This window comes from Theropithecus gelada, chromosome 18, assembly GCF_003255815.1.
Source record: "Theropithecus gelada isolate Dixy chromosome 18, Tgel_1.0, whole genome shotgun sequence".
In the NCBI taxonomy this organism is placed as follows: Eukaryota; Metazoa; Chordata; class Mammalia; order Primates; family Cercopithecidae; genus Theropithecus; species Theropithecus gelada.
In genome coordinates, this window is record NC_037686.1 from 40381324 (window position 1) to 40397601 (window position 16278).

The window sequence follows — 16278 nt, forward strand, 5'->3', positions numbered from 1 at the left end:
AGGGGGATAAATGCCACCCTCATGAGGAAGTCTTGCCTGATCTGAAGTGGCTCCATTGATAATGGCTTCTTTGATAATGGTGAATAACCTCAAAGGATACTATATTTCTATACTACAACCTTAGTTTATCGCACTCTTCACAATTATAATTATTGCACTGATTTGTTCATTTGTTCTTTGTCTCCAACAGGAAATTATAAACTCCATGAGAGCAGGGGTCATATTCACATTGATCACTGTTGTTTTTCCAATATTAGCTTAGTTATTGGTACACAATGAATATTCAAAAAGCACTTATGAATGAGAAAATTAAGCTTTCATACTCAGTGGTTTTTTATTACTAACAGAATTACATTTCTTGGACCATCATTATAAGACCTCCATTGATTATGCAGATGTGCTTCCTACCTTTTTTTTCCCACAAGCCATACACTTCTTCAAATAATGAAACCCGAGATACTTTAGTTTCCATGTAAGTCTATAAATTCTAACCTTTGTACCTTTTTGCTCATATAGTTTCTTTCATCTGAATTGCCCATTTCTATCTCTAATGTTTCAGTCTTATTTATTATTTAAACCTCTTCTCAACACCATGTTCCCTATGGGGCTTCTGTGAATTTAATTTGATGCTCTGTACTCTGATGAAAATTTCTCTTTACCTGACTAAAGGTATCTAACAGTCTCATTTGAACTATGGTCATATATATACACATATATGTAGTGTATAAATATAGAAGATGTATCGTTTCATCCTTCGGTTCATTGGTACTCTTAGCATTGTGCCTTGTATATGGATAAAAGGCACTAAAAATAAATATTTTTTGGATATCCTAAGGAAAGGTAAAACAATTTTATAATAATACTATCCTTTGGAAATCTGCATTCTTCATCTGCATACATGCTGGAAATTATACCTATAAAGTTAGAAACACACGTAAACCACAGAGCTGCTAAATTCCCATATGTACTTTTTAAAATGTATGAAAAGGTTCATAAATGTCAAGCAAAAGATTGAGTACAAAGACAGAAAGAACAGAAATAGAATTCATTAGGCTTTTGCCAAGAACCAGGGATTCTAAGGGCTTTGTATACATTGTCTAATTTAAAGTTAAGCCCACACCATCCCTATGAAGTAAATGTTACAGTTAGTTTTCTGAAACATCCTGTTTGGGGAAGAAATGGGAATAATTCATGACCAATGAGTCACATCTACAAAATTGAAATGCTACCATTGTTAGGAGAGTTCCATACCAAAGAACAGTTTTAGCTTGAATAAAAAGAAAAAAAATAGCTCAGGAAATCCACCGCAGGTTCGAAGAATAGCACAAAAATTTAATTCTTAAGAAACATTAAGATGGTGAAAAATTGTTCTACTAACAGATATTTTGTCAAACTTACATGAAGAGTCAGAATAGATATTAGCAAAGACAGGAAAATTAAAGGACTTTTATTAATTTATAAAGAAGAATGTTAATTAAATCTGAAAGGACTCTGGGAAAAATTACTTCTGTTATTTATTTCAAAAAATCTTTTGAACCACTAATGAGAACATTCCGATTATCTCAGGAATAATTGCCTACTTATTGCATCAAATTATGAATTTCAGAAGTTAAGGAGGATGAGAGCGATTAGTTACAAAAAAGGAAAAATGATGTAACAACATGAAAATAAGAAATTGGTAAATAAGAAATAGATTAAGCTTAGAGTTAGAGAAATAAAAGTAAGATATAATTTAGACTTCTGTAAATAGAAAGTAGAATAAAACTTAAGTCTTAAAAAGAAAAAAGTCCAGGATTCAATAATTCTGATGATGCCTGTAAAGTTGCCCCTAACACAGCATATCCCAATTTCTTATTAAAATATCAATGGACTCAGAAAAAAAAATTGTATTAGAAAAAGAAGTAGGGGCTGGGTGCGGTGGCTCACACCTGTAATCCTAGCACTTTGGGAGGCTGAGGGGGGCGGATCACAAGGTCAGAAGATCGAGACCATCTTGGCTAACATGGTGAAACCCTGTCTCTACTAAAAATACAAAAAATTAGCCTAGGTTGGTGGCAGGTACCTGTAGTCCCAGCTACTTGGGAGGCTGAGGCAAGAGAATGGCATGAACCCAGGAGGCAGAGCTTGCAGTGAGCTCAGATCATGCCTCTGCACTCCATCCAGCCTGGGTGACTGGGCGAGACTCCATCTCAAAAAAAAAAAAAAAAAAAAAAAAAAAAGGAGGAGAAGAAGAAAATATACAGAAATACAGGCCTGAAAGCAAGTCCTCCCGCACAATTCAGAAGTGTTTTGTTTATTTGTGTCACTATCAGGCCAATGAAACTTTGAGAAAAGCATGCTGGATGAACCATCCTTGCCATATTGACAGTGATCTTATGCAAAATGGCTTTTTAGTTCACAAAGTTTATATGAACCCCAAAATCTAGGCAAGGATTCTTGCTGCCTCAAAAACATCAGGCACTCAGTAATTATTTATTTCTTCCTCTACTCTGTCTCTGCATTTGTTTGGTTATTATAAACTGTCAGAACAGAACTAAGCAGAAGTAGGAAGGGAACTAATCATCTTGGGCACATTTCTCATCTTTACAACTTTGTAGGTCGAAAGAGAAAGGAAGAGATACGGCATTTTTGAATTCTTGAGGTTTGCTTCTTCTAAAATAATTCACTTGCAAATCAGAACACCACGGAGAGCAAAGGAAAGATCTTCTGTAGGTTCAGCAGAGTTATACTAGATGCAAGCCAGTGAGATACTGGAAGCTTTCCGGGATCTGTTTGTAAGTGGCTGTCTGGCTATGAATCAGAAGTCACAGAACATAGGGGTGGTATAATGGGCCGAAGGCAATCCAGTTGCACAGGGGCTTGGCACCCATTGATCTGAAGAGACCTTCTTTCATTGGCAAGTAAATGAATAGATTAAAATACTTCAAACTGAAATAAACATAATAGGCTAAGGTAATGAGTCACAGTAGGTTTAGAAAATAATTATTTTATAAAACCAGGAGATTCTTTCATAGAAAACTATTTGACGTTTTTTATACTTATGAAGAAATATTATCTCCATGAAACAAAACTGGAAGTTAATAAATAAGTAATAACATAGGCAAAAAAAGACAACATTATGAAATGAAAAGAATGGGTAAGAAAAGGAAGAATTGCAAATAAAAATACAATAGGAGAATTGAAATCATTATTGGGAGCAGTAAAAGACATATTTAACTTTACAAAAAGTCGAAGCCATAATTTGGATGCTCAAACTGAGAAAATGCAAAAAATGTTTAAAGAAAATATTTACATATTATATATTACTTCATATATATGTATTACATATATGAAAAGAAATGATAGGATGGAGATTAGGGGACTTTTTAAAGAATTGTATTTATTGGAAAAACATACAAGAAATTTAAGAAAAAGAATTATACATATGCCTTTAAAACATGTCAACATAAATGAAACAAATCAGTAATCAATAATGAACATTTCTGTGAAAGAGAGACAATGTGAATCTTTCTGGGTTCCAGTTTTGGGTAGGCTTCTTTGATTCACCATTTTCTTTTAGACCTACTAGGTTCACCTACATGCATATTCATACCTCTTCCTATCTATATATTCATTATAACATCATAGAGTATTTGAGGTAAGAGAGAATCTTATTCTCTCTAAAATCCTTCCCATAAAATATTTGCAATGAAGAGAGTAGTTAAGTTTCTCTCTTAACCTTCTTCTCACTAGGCCAGACTACGGAAATTTATCCAATATTGTTTTTCAAATAGCCAGTTTCTCATGCAGATAATTATCTGATAGCCTTTTGTGACAGCACAACATTCCTTTCTAGGTTGATTACATAAATTGAATATGATAGTATAATATATATCTGACATAAAGTAGACTGTGGTATATGTGCTGCTTCTATTTCTTGCATATCACTCCCCTTTAATATGTTTGCTGTTACATATTTATAGTTCTGAAACCAGATGAAATATCAATATTTATAGAAGATGGTGCTGGAATATTCTTATATGGAGATTTTTAAAAATTGTGGTAAAATATACAAAATGTAAAATTTACAATTTTAAACATTTTTAAGTGTACACTTCAGTAGCAATGATGTACATTCGTATTTTTATGCTATGATTACCACCATCCATCTGTAGAACTTTATTCATCTTCCAAAACTGAAATGACATATGCATTGAACAATTACTCTTGCTCCCAACCCCTGGTCCCTGATAACCACTATTCTCTTTTCCATCTCTGTGAATTTGACTTTTCTAGATTCCTCATATAAATCGAATCATGTAGTATTTGTCTTTTTGTGACTGTCTTATTTTGCTAAGCATAATGTCTCCAAGGTTTATCCATGCTGTTGCGTATGACAGTATTTCCTTATAAGGCTAAAGAATATTCCATAGTATGATTATGCCACATTTGGTTTATCAACTAATTTGTCTATGGACAATTTGGTTGCTTCCATCTTTTGGCTATTGTAAATAATGCTCTTATGAACATAGGTGGTTGAATATCTGTTTGAGTCTCTGCTTTCAATTCTTTTGGGCATATGAGCAAAAGTGGAATTATTGGAGTCTGTGGTAATCTATGTTTAATTTTTAAGGAACTGTCATACTGTTTTCCACAGTGACTGCCACAAGTTTACATTCCCACTGAAACTGAACAGGGGTTGGAATTTATCCACATCTTTTAAGATCTTTAAATACATTTTTCCCTTCTATATGGGAGGATAATGAATTGAAGAAAATGGGAAGGGCTAGATGAACTTCAAAGTTTCCACCTGTCTTGTCATCTGTGCTGCATTGCTTTAAAATAATAACTTACTGGGTAGTTTTCTGCTTTCCCAAAAGAGTTAATAAAACTTTTATCAATATGTGACTTTCTCTTAAAGAATAGATTACATGCTGGCTGTGATAGTTAATACTGAGAGTCAACTTGATTGGATGGAAGGGTACAAAGTATTAATCCTGGATGTGTCTGTGTGGGTGTTGCCAAAAGAGATTAACATCTGAGTCAGTGAGCTAAGGAAGGCAGATCTACCCTTAATCTGGTGGGCACAATCTAATCAGCTTCCAGTGAATATAAAGCAGGAAGAAAAACAAACGTGAAAAGAAGAGAACTGGCCTAGCCTCCTAGCCTACATCTTTCTCCGGTGCTGGACACTTCCTGTCCTCGAACACTGGACTCCAGGTTCTTCAGTTTTGAGACTTGGACTGGCTCTCTTTACTCCTCAAGCTTGCAGACAGCCTATTATGAGACCTTGTGATCCTGTAGGTTAATACTTAATAAAGTCTTATATATATGAGCATATATAAATATATATATATTTAGAGAAAATAATATATATTATATATTACTTCATATATATGTATTACATATATGAAAAGAAAGGATGGAGATTAGGGAAAACTTTTAAGAATTATATTTATTGGAAAAACATATAAGAAATTTAAGAAAAAGAATTATACATATGCCTTTAAAACATGTCAACATAAATGAAACAAATCAGTAATCAACAATGAAAATTTCTATGAAAGAGAGACAATGTCAATCTTTCTGGGTTCCAGTTTTGCACTCATATATCTATATATATATGCATATGTATATATATCCAGTGTTGCATGCATATATATATATATGCATATATATGTATACACACATATATACTATTGGTACATATATATTTCAGTTTGCACTATAGTGTATATGCATATATGCACTATAGTGCAAACCGATATACATATAAGCATATGCATATATATGCACTATATATATAGTGCAAAATGAAATATATATATATATACACCAATAGTATATATGTGTGTATACACATATATACACACACACACACACTATTGGTTCTGTCTCTCTAGAGGACCCTAATACACATGCCAAATTTAATCTTTCAATATTTGTAGCTATATAATGTTCAACACATATGTGACCTCCATATTCTGCTGCTGACACTATGAGAATGAAATATCTGGATGATGAAGAGAGTATTTTATCCATTTGTTGTTTGCATGTTGAAATTGGATCACAGCTAGAAGGATCTTGCCTTGAATGAATTCCCTAGAAACAGACCTTGCCATGAAGATTTGTATGAAAGTGATTTACTGTGAAGTGCTCCCAGGAGACACCATTAGGGGAAGGGGGCAAGACAAAAGAGAAGGGAGGCAATCCAAGCAAGGGTACACTATTACAGTGCGCTATCGTGAAGAAATAGGCCCATAGTCACTTTGGCTCAACCCTACAGGGAGATAAATTGGGTTACAATTCAAAATTGTTGTCATCAGGGCAAAGGGGGTACTATTTGAAAGGGGTTACTATTTGAAAGGTCTAATCAGACATTTCCAGTTCTCCCATGCATGTAGGCAAAGACAGGTTCTAGCAGTCTGGGGAAACTCTCTAAAGAGACGTGGTATGGACTGGAGTGAAAGCACACTGGGAGTGTACATGAAAATGGCATAAGGGTCTATTTGCTTTAAAATAATAAATTACTGAGAATTGTTATTATAACTTACTTGAGGATGAGGCAGAGAACTGATAGCTCCTACCACAGCTTTTAATAAAAGGTAATATTTATGCTATGGTTTTGATATCTGACTCCTCCAGATTTCATGGTGAAATTGGATCCCCAGTGTTGAAGGTGGGGCCTAATGGGAGGGCTCTGGGTCGTGGAGGTAAATTCCTCATGAATGGCATGGTGCAGTCCACATGGTAATGAGTTAGTTCTTATTCTATTAGTTCCAAAGGGAACTGGTTGCTTAAAAGAGTCTGGCACCTCCTGCTTCTCTCTCTTGCTTCCTCTCTTGCCATGCAATCTCCCCACAAGTGGATTTCCCTTTCCTTTCCACCATAAGTGAAAGCCTCCTGAGGCCTCACCAGGAACAGATGCTGGCACCATGCTTCTTGTACAGCCTGCAGAACCATGAGCTAATTAAACCTCTTCTCTTTATTAAGTTACTCAGCTCAGGTATTCCTTTACAGCAACACCAATGGACTAAGAGAATGAATCCTAAGGATACAGACAGGCAAGGTTGTGGTTGTGTGTGTGGTACAGCATTTACTATAAATAACATGAAGAAAGAACTTTGTATCAAAACTTTATTTATTAAACAAAAAATGCACCATTGGAATAACATTTCTATAAAAAATGAATATGAGACTGTTCTACAGTGATTACAAAACCCCCTTTTCCTTGTGTAGTAGTATACAAGATCATGTGTAGAAACAGTCATTGTTTTAAACTGTAAGCAAGTTTCCTTTCTCGTAGAACAAGATTTACACTTAAATATTGCAATCACTAGTCTAATTTGGTTAACAATGCTAGAATTTGACAGTTTAAAGAAACTTTTTGTAGGCTCAAAATACCTTTTTGTTAAAAAAGGTGTTTTGCAACAACAAAAAATTTCTTTTCTCACTAAGGCTAGTTAAAGCTGTAGTATACCCATTTCTACCAAATAAACTTATCACTAGCATACTAACAATCTGTTTGAGTTGCAAAGCCCTTTGAATGAGTAGCACTGATCTGCAAAATGCTTTCAGAATTATTTAGGTTTGGTGTTATCTTCTTTGAATGACCCTAAAAAGGGAGAAGGTGGTGATGATGGAACTTCAGTGAAGGCTTTGCCTGGACTAGACATCTCTTCATACTCAGCAATGGACAATTCATTTTCAAAGTGGTCCCTCTGAGATATGGAACACCACAGCTTTAACAGCCGTATCTAGATCCCAACCAGATCTCCCCTTTTATCATAAATTATCCAAAAAGAAGCCACTCTAAATAATAAATTAAATATTACTTATAAAAAGTACATCCCATACCCACCCACCCTTCCCCCAAACAAGCTGACAATTCACAAAGTTCAGAATTGTCAGATTTACCCTACAATAATAAAAAACAGCATTTCTCCTCCTCTCCAACATTCCTTTCTTGCATCTGAAAATACACGTTCGGCACACAGTGAGATCCCTTGGCCCATGCCTCTGTGTTTATTAAATCTTGCAGAGTTTTGCTCTTGCTCTTCTACCAACAAAAATCATAGGATGACAATGTATAAAGGCTCTCTAGTGAGAGCAAGAGAAAAAAGTCCTTCAGAGAGTGCAACTGGAAGTCTGCCAGGTGAACGTTTGCAATAGTGGCAACAAAGACTCCAGATCAGTAGTAATATTCATTTGCTGATATGGGTGTGGTATTTTGTCTTTTACATAACCTTACTGACCAGGAAATAGGCATTTTTTTTTTCCCCCAAATCGATTCTTTTTGGCAACAGGTATTTAGATAGCAAGATACATTGAGGCATGGGTACACATATTTTGCATTGGAATGGAATATCATACAAAACACCTATCTATGATTTTCCAAAGTATTCAATTTAATTTTAAACACTGGACTCAAAAGCTTTTCTATACAATACTAAAGTGATTTCTGAAAGTCACCAGAGAAATGCAAATTATGGGTAAAATGTTGCTTTGAATGTGATTTACAAAAAGAGAGAGGGTGTAGACTTGAGTGTATGACTACTTCTGCATCTCCAGGAAGTTGTGTGCTCTGTATTGTAAATAGTTATGAGCAGGCTAGGATAGTAACCTCTGGCCTACAGGACTGCCTGTGGTTGCATGAAGTAAACTGAGTGAAAGGGAAGGTGACCCTGCTCCACATCTATTGTAAAGTTCAGATGATTTTGTTTTCTTTAAACACATCTGAAATTAGACAATTTTTCCATTTTTCCTATTTTCATTGACTAGAAATGGACATTCCAAAACCATAAGAATTCTGGGACACAATTTTATCTAAAATGGTAAGATATTATCTTTAGAGGTAACCTGTGGTTGTAATTACAGTCTAGCTGCTGTATCTGAGATACCATATTACATTTGGAGACAACCATAAGATGATTATTTAAACAAAGTCAACAGAAGTACCCAAAGGGTGGATAAGTATCAGCAATCATCTTCAAGCACAGACACCAACAGCTTCCAGAAATACCTGTACTTAAGAGATTCTTTATTGGAAAAGCCAATAAGTACCAAAGTTTTTAGTTTCAGAATGTTGTCTGAAACATCACACTAGCACAGGATGGCTCTCCTTGTGTAGCTGGAACCAAGGCAGGAGACTGAACATACACACCTAATTTTGAATAATCCTTATTTTGAAGAAACTAAGAATATACTCAACAGGAATCCTTAATAAATCTCCACTTATATCACTGACTTGGTATTTTTTTCAGATTGTTCAATTGAGTATGCATTTTATAATTCCCAAATGTAAAGTTTCATTATTTAAATATTCTCGAAGCTTGTATCTCTGTTATTCGAAGAGGCAAGTATGACTGGTTTCTTATTGGCTATAATTCAGTACGAAACATTTGACTTTTTGCTAGAGCATAATCCAAATATTCTTTATACATTTGAACTACCCAAATTTTTCTAAGTTTCACAAATGCAGAAATTTCTGCAGAGGAAAGAAAATAGCTTTCTTATTAGGGTGAAATATAAAGAAAAATACCATTTTTTTTTTTTAAAGAAGAGGATCTTGCCTGACATTTCAGCACATTACAGGGCAGACCAGAGAATGCTCTGTCAAATATGATTTTCTTCTTTTTCAGGGAGAAATGAGTTCTGGTGGTAGAGCTGCTGGTTGGCTGTCAGGTATCACCTAATGGGAATCAGATTTATGAGCATAAAGAGTCCTGGATACCATGAACTAGACTCAGTAGGAGGAATTCAGAGGCTAGTTTGCAGTATTCACAGGTTTCTTCTTGTCAAGAGATCAGTAGACTGGGAAATTGATAAGTTACCTGAAAACTTGGGCAGGAAATTGTATATATATATGAATCATTTGAGGGTAAAGGGAACAGAGTTATACAAAAGTTGTGGTGACATCATTGTATATTAATACTACCAGGTAAATGATACTGCAGTTTTTTGAGGATGTTTAAATTGATTGTATTATAGATTAAATGCATGGTGCTATTATTGGCATTGCCAGTTACTAAGATAAACCATTGTATTTATTTAATGAAGAAAGTTTCAAGAGCATGCAGCAGAAATATAACTTCCACTGAAGACAAATAACATATATTTTAAATGGATTTTTAAAAATTTTATTTCCTAAATAATTATTTTTGACTAGAAGGATCTAGAAATTTGTGAAAATGATAGTTTTTTTTTTTTTAATTGATCAACTATATTCTACATATTGAAGGTGTGACTCAATCCCTAAAATCTGAGATGTGCAACCTATTCCAAGCTGAGCACTCAGGATTACCCTCATGGGGGTCAGGTACCTAAAGAGAATGTTCCATGTTTGCTAGAATTAGAAAGGGGAGGTAGTAATTCTTAGGGCCTAGAGAAAGTTGGGCTAGCCCAATGGATATTTTCTTTTTTGAAGTAATGGATTATTTCTGAATCATTCAATATTATGTTAGGAAACACTTTATTCCAGGTCAGTAGAAGGTTGTCTAACTAAGTGCCCAGATGTTAAATAAGAGTAATCTGTCCCATAGAATAACATCACATAGCTCTTCAGAAAGACTTCCAGAAAATCTGAGTAAATTGAATGAGCACTCTTGTTGAAGGAACAAATTCGCAAATGGACCGGACTTTCTAATGAACCATTTGAACAGCCCTCTCTTTGACATCAGATTTTCTTCCCGACATAAAACTGTAAAAAAATAATCTGAATTATTACTTCTGTTACAGTGCCATTTTGCTCAAAATATTTTATTCAGGGATTCATATATAATTACCCACCTAATAAAAGGAGCTATTAGGTTGTAAAGATTCTATCCCTTCCATGCTCTTTTAAAATTATGACCTATCAAGCTTGAAATCAAAGGTAGAGCTGAAAGGAATAATTCAGCTGAAACTCTCCCATTGGGTTTTCAAGTCACCTAACTGATAAATATGCAAACTAGCTCCCTTTTGGCCATTCAGCTACATGAACAGGGATTAACTACAAATGCAGCTGAAAATTCAGAAACTAAAAGGCTGCACACAAAATGTTCTTAATTTTAGCTAGTTCCAAGCTGTAGATAAACATGGCAATAGAAGTTTAAAACCGTAGTCCACAGTTTAAGATGCTGCTTTGAAAAGTATCTGCTGGATTTATGCGTCAGAAGTGTCAGGTGGCACCTACGCCTCTGCTTTCTCCTGACTCTGACACAGGTGTGGTGTAAAAGATTTCCTTAACAAAAGGGTCTGGTGGCCAATGCTTCCCAACACTGACCCTGTCTGTAGGCAGAGTTGGCATTCTTTAAGAGAAGGTACTGTTAGAAGTTACCTTTTATATTCCTTCTCTTCCTCGGGGCCTGCTCTCAGGGAATCTGCCATTTCTATGGGAGTAGAAGACAGGCGACATTGGCCAGTGCACCATATGACATGTGGAGCTGGCCATTTCACCCAATGCTAGTTGCCAAGGAGAACTCAGGGAGGGATGGGATGAAGGGGTGGGGGCATTCTTCTGGCCAAACTCCTAAGGAAGATGGCCTTGGTGAAGCTTTGAAATTGCATCACAGTGTGGTATGGCACAAAAGCCACCCAAATTGAAAAGTGTCCTATTACAAGCTTAAGCATATAATTACCATGTGTCTGAGAAGACTGTATATTATATCCTCTTTCCAGAAATGTACTGCTGCTGGCAGAATGCCACTAGTTGCAGATTTTTATGTTCCTGGACTCCAAACATACATATTAACCAGGGGTGGATTTACAAATACTTGCCAAGATAGGTGAATTTTTAGCCCCTCACTAATATCCACCACTTATGCAAGATGAATGACTGAGTTACAAACATAAGCATTCTCTGCCTTTTGTTTGTTTACTCTTTACTTTTTGTGCTGTAAGGAAAACATCCAATCCTTTGGTGCTATGGCATGAGAGATTCCCATGGGTGCTTTGTATGTTAAAGTTGAAAACAAAATAGTGAGCTTGCACTGGTTTGCCATGGCATGGTACAGGCTTAAATAATGCACTTGCATTTTGTAAGACTAGACCTACACATTAAACAACAGGCCTTGACAAAGGAAAACATAGGCATTAGTTATGACAGTGTGGTCACTGCAGTGGCAAAGGCCCAGGACTATTCTAGCAGCTTAAACTTTGACGTTGCAGTGAAAATGCATCTTTGCTTTTGTTTAGGGACCTCACAGTCATCATTTGACAATTCCTGATGCCTATGAAAGAAGGAATGCTTATTCCTTCTGAACTGCTTTAGGATCTTCCTTAATTGAGTGGTCCTGATGGGTGACCTGTACACTGGTTAGAGTTCTTGGACACAGGCGTGCTGTTTATGGGTAATTGGTATGCTGCAAAGTTCCTGGAAAATTCACCTCATCCATTCAGAAATACATGTTAAAAGGCTGAGCCTGTGATGGCATTAAGCTGCTTCATGAGTCCTTCCAAACTTGCCATTTGTTCACTCAGATCATCCTGTTCATACACCTATAAAGAGAATGAGAGCCAAGAGTTACTACCAAATATTGATCCATTTGTTTTATGAAGCCTGGGGCCACAGCTAGTTGGGGCACTTAGTTTTCTCAAGTCTGACCTAGGAGACCACAGCCAGGGCTGTCCTAGGAATATATTCATTGAATGAAGATGCTGGTAATAAAAAAGGGATAGTAAGAGATTGCATATTGTTTCACTCACTCCATCTCCATCTGTGACGAGGAAGGTATTTCAGAGTCAAAAAGACTTGGTTTCAAATTAAGTTCTCCCAATTATTAGCTGTGTGGTCTTAGACAAGTGAGTGCACCTCTCTGATACATAGTGTTCTTCATCTATAAAATAATAATGACATCTATTTCATAGGCTATTCTGAGCTTCCTGTGACATGTTTAGTGCCTATGATGGGGTCTGGCATATGGTGGATATTCAATACATCAGTTCCTGTTTCTCTTACTAGATGACCCATCAAGATATGAACAGAGAAGAATCAGACAGGTACACTCACTGTTCAGCAATATTCTATCTTCTGCAGCCTCTGCTGCTGATACCCAGGCAAACAGGGTCTGGAGTGGACTTCAAGCAATCTCCAACAGACCTACAGCTGAGGCTCCTGACTGTTAGAAGGAAAACTAACAAACAGGAAAGACACCCACACCAAAACCCCATCAGTACGTCACCATCAACAAAGACCAGAGGCAGATAAAACCACAAAGATGGGGAAAAAGCAGGGCAGAAAAGCTGGAAATTCAAAAAATAAGAGCGAATCTGCCCCTGCAAAGGAATGCAGCTCATCGCCAGCAACGGATCAAAGCTGGACAGAGAATGATTTTGATGAGATCAGAGAAGAAGGCTTCAGTCCATCAAACTTCTCAGAGCTAAAGGAGGAATTACATACCCAGCAAAGAAACTAAAAATCTTGAAAAAAGAGTGGAAGAATTGATAACTAGAATAATTAATGCAGAGAAGGCCATAAACGAACTGACAGAGATGAAAACCATGACACGAGAAATACGTGACAAATGCACAAGCTTCAGTAACCGACTCGATCAACTGGAAGAAAGAGTATCAGCGATTGAAGATCAAATGAATGAAATGAAGCGAGAAGAGAAATCTAAAGAAAAAAGAAGAAAAAGAAATGAATAAAGCCTGCAAGAAGTATGGGATTATGTAAAAAGACCAAATCTACGTCTGATTAGGGTGCCTGAAAGTGAGGGGGAAAATGGAACCAAGTTGGAAAACACTCTTCAGGATATCATCCAGGAGAACTTCCCCAACCTAGTAGGGCAGGCCAACATTCAAATTCAGGAAATACAGAGAACGACACAAAGATACTCCTCGAGAAGAGCAACTCCAAGACACATAATTGCCAGATTCACCAAAGTTGAAATGAAGGAAAAAATCTTAAGAGCAGCCAGAGAGAAAGGTCAGGTTACCCACAAAGGGAAGCCCATCAGACTAACAGCAGATCTCTCGGCAGAAACTCTACAAGCCAGAAGAGAGTGGGGGTCAATATTCAACATTCTTAACGAAAAGAATTTTCAACCCAGAATTTCATATCCAGCCAAACTAAGTAAGTGTCATAAGTGAAGGAGAAATAAAATCCTTTACAGATAAGCAAATGCTTAGAGATTTTGTCACCACCAGGCCTGCCTTACAAGAGACCCTGAAGGAAGCACTAAACATGGAAAGGAACAACCAGTACTAACCATTGCAAAAACATACCAAAATGTAAAGACCATCGAGGCTAGGAAGAAACTGCATCAACTAACGAGCAAAATAACCAGTTAATATCATAATGTCAGGATCAAGTTCACACATAACAATATTAACCTTAAATGTAAATGGACTAAATGGTCCAATTAAAAGACACAGACTGGCAAACTGGATAAAGAGTCAAGACTCATCAGTTTGCTGTATTCAGGAGACCCATCTCACATGCAGAGACATACATAGGCTCAAAATAAAGGGATGGAGGAAGATCTACCAAGCAAATGGAGAACAAAACAAAGCAGGGGTTGCAATACTAGTCTCTGATAAAACAGACTTTAAACCACCAAAAATCAAAAGAGACAAAGAAGGCCATTACATAATGGTAAAGGGATCAATTCAACAGGAAGAGCTAACTATCCTAAATATATATGCACCCAATGAAGGAGCACCCAGATTCATAAAGCAAGTCCTTAGAGACTTACAAAGAGACGTAGACTCCCATACAATAATAATCGGAGACTTCAACACCCCACTGTCAACATTAGACAGATCAACGAGACAGAAAGTTAACAAGGCTATCCAGGAATTGAACTCAGCTCTGCAGCAAGCAGACCTAATAGACATCTACAGAACTCTCCACCCCAAATCAACAGAATATACATTCTTCTCAGCACCACATCACACTTATTCCAAAATTGACCACATAATTGGAAGTAAAGCACTCCTCAGCAAATGTACAAGAACAGAAATTATAACAAACTGTCTCTCAGACCACAGTGCAATCAAACTAGAACTCAGGACTAAGAAACTCAATCAAAACCGCTCAATTACATGGAAACTGAATAACCTGCTCCTGAATGACTACTGGGTACATAAGGAAATGAAGGCAGAAATAAAGATGTTCTTTGAAACCAATGAGAAAAAACATACAACATACCAGAATCTCTGGGACACACTTAAAGCAGTGTGTAGAGGGAAATTTATAGAACTAAATGCCCACAAGAGAAAGCTGGAAAGATCTAAAATTGACACTCTAACATCACCATTAAAAGAACTAGAGAAGCAAGGGCAAACACATTCAAAAGCTAGCAGAAGGCAAGAAATAACTAAGATCAGAGCAGAACTGAAGGAGATAGAGACACAAAAAACCCTCCAAAAAATCAATGAATCCAGGAGTTGGTTTTTTGAAAAGATCAACAAAATTGATAGACTGCTAGCAAGACTAATAAAGAAGAAAAGAGAGAAGAATGAAATCGATGCAATAAAAAATGATAAAGGGGATATCACCACCGACCCCACAGAAATACAAACTACCATCAGAGAATACTATAAACACCTCTACGCAAATAAACTAGAAAATCTAGAAGAAATGAATAATTTCCTGGACACTTACACTCTCCTAAGACTAAACCAGAAAGAAGCTGAATCCCTGAATAGACCAATAGCAGGCTCTGAAATTGAGGCAATAATTAATAGCCTACCAATCAAAAAAAGTCCAGGACCAGATGGATTCACACCTGAATTCTACCAGAGGTACAAGGAGGAGCTGGTACCGTTCCTTCTGAAAATATTCCAATCAATAGAAAAAGAGGGAATCCTCCCAAACTCATTTTATGAGACCAACATCATCCTGATACCAAAGCCTGGCAGAGACACAACAAAAAAAGAGAATTTGAGACCAATATCCCTGACGAACATCGATGCAAAAATCCTCAATAAAATACTGGTAAACCAGATCCAGCTGCATATCACAAAGCTTATCCACCATGATCAAGTGGGCTTCATCCCTGGGATGCAAGGCTGGCTCAACATACACAAATAAATAAACGTAATCCAGCATATAAACAGAACCAAAGACAAAAACCACATGATTATCTCAATAGATGCAGAAAAGATCTTTGACAAAAGTCAACAGCCCTTCATGCTAAATACGCTCAATAAATTCGGTATTGATGGAACGTATCTCAAAATAATAAGAGCTATTTATGACAAACCCACAGCCAATATCATACTGAATGGGCAAAAACTGGAAAAATTCCCTTTGAAAACTGGCACAAGACAGGGATGCCCTCTCTCACCACTCCTATTCAACATAGGGTTGGAAGT

At 36.4% G+C, this 16278-nt stretch overlaps 1 protein-coding gene across 1 annotated transcript in view; it reads right to left on the reverse strand.

Moving 5' to 3' along the window:
- Nucleotides 1-7098: 7098 nt before the first annotated feature.
- The window catches only part of DCC (DCC netrin 1 receptor), a 1221566-nt gene continuing 1212386 nt past the window's right edge, over nt 7099-16278 (reverse strand). The window contains exon 29 of the mRNA XM_025365180.1: nt 7099-12456. Within this exon, the coding sequence (XP_025220965.1) occupies nt 12367-12456 (90 nt within the window). The 3' untranslated portion in view covers nt 7099-12366. The remainder of the gene's footprint in view (nt 12457-16278) is intronic.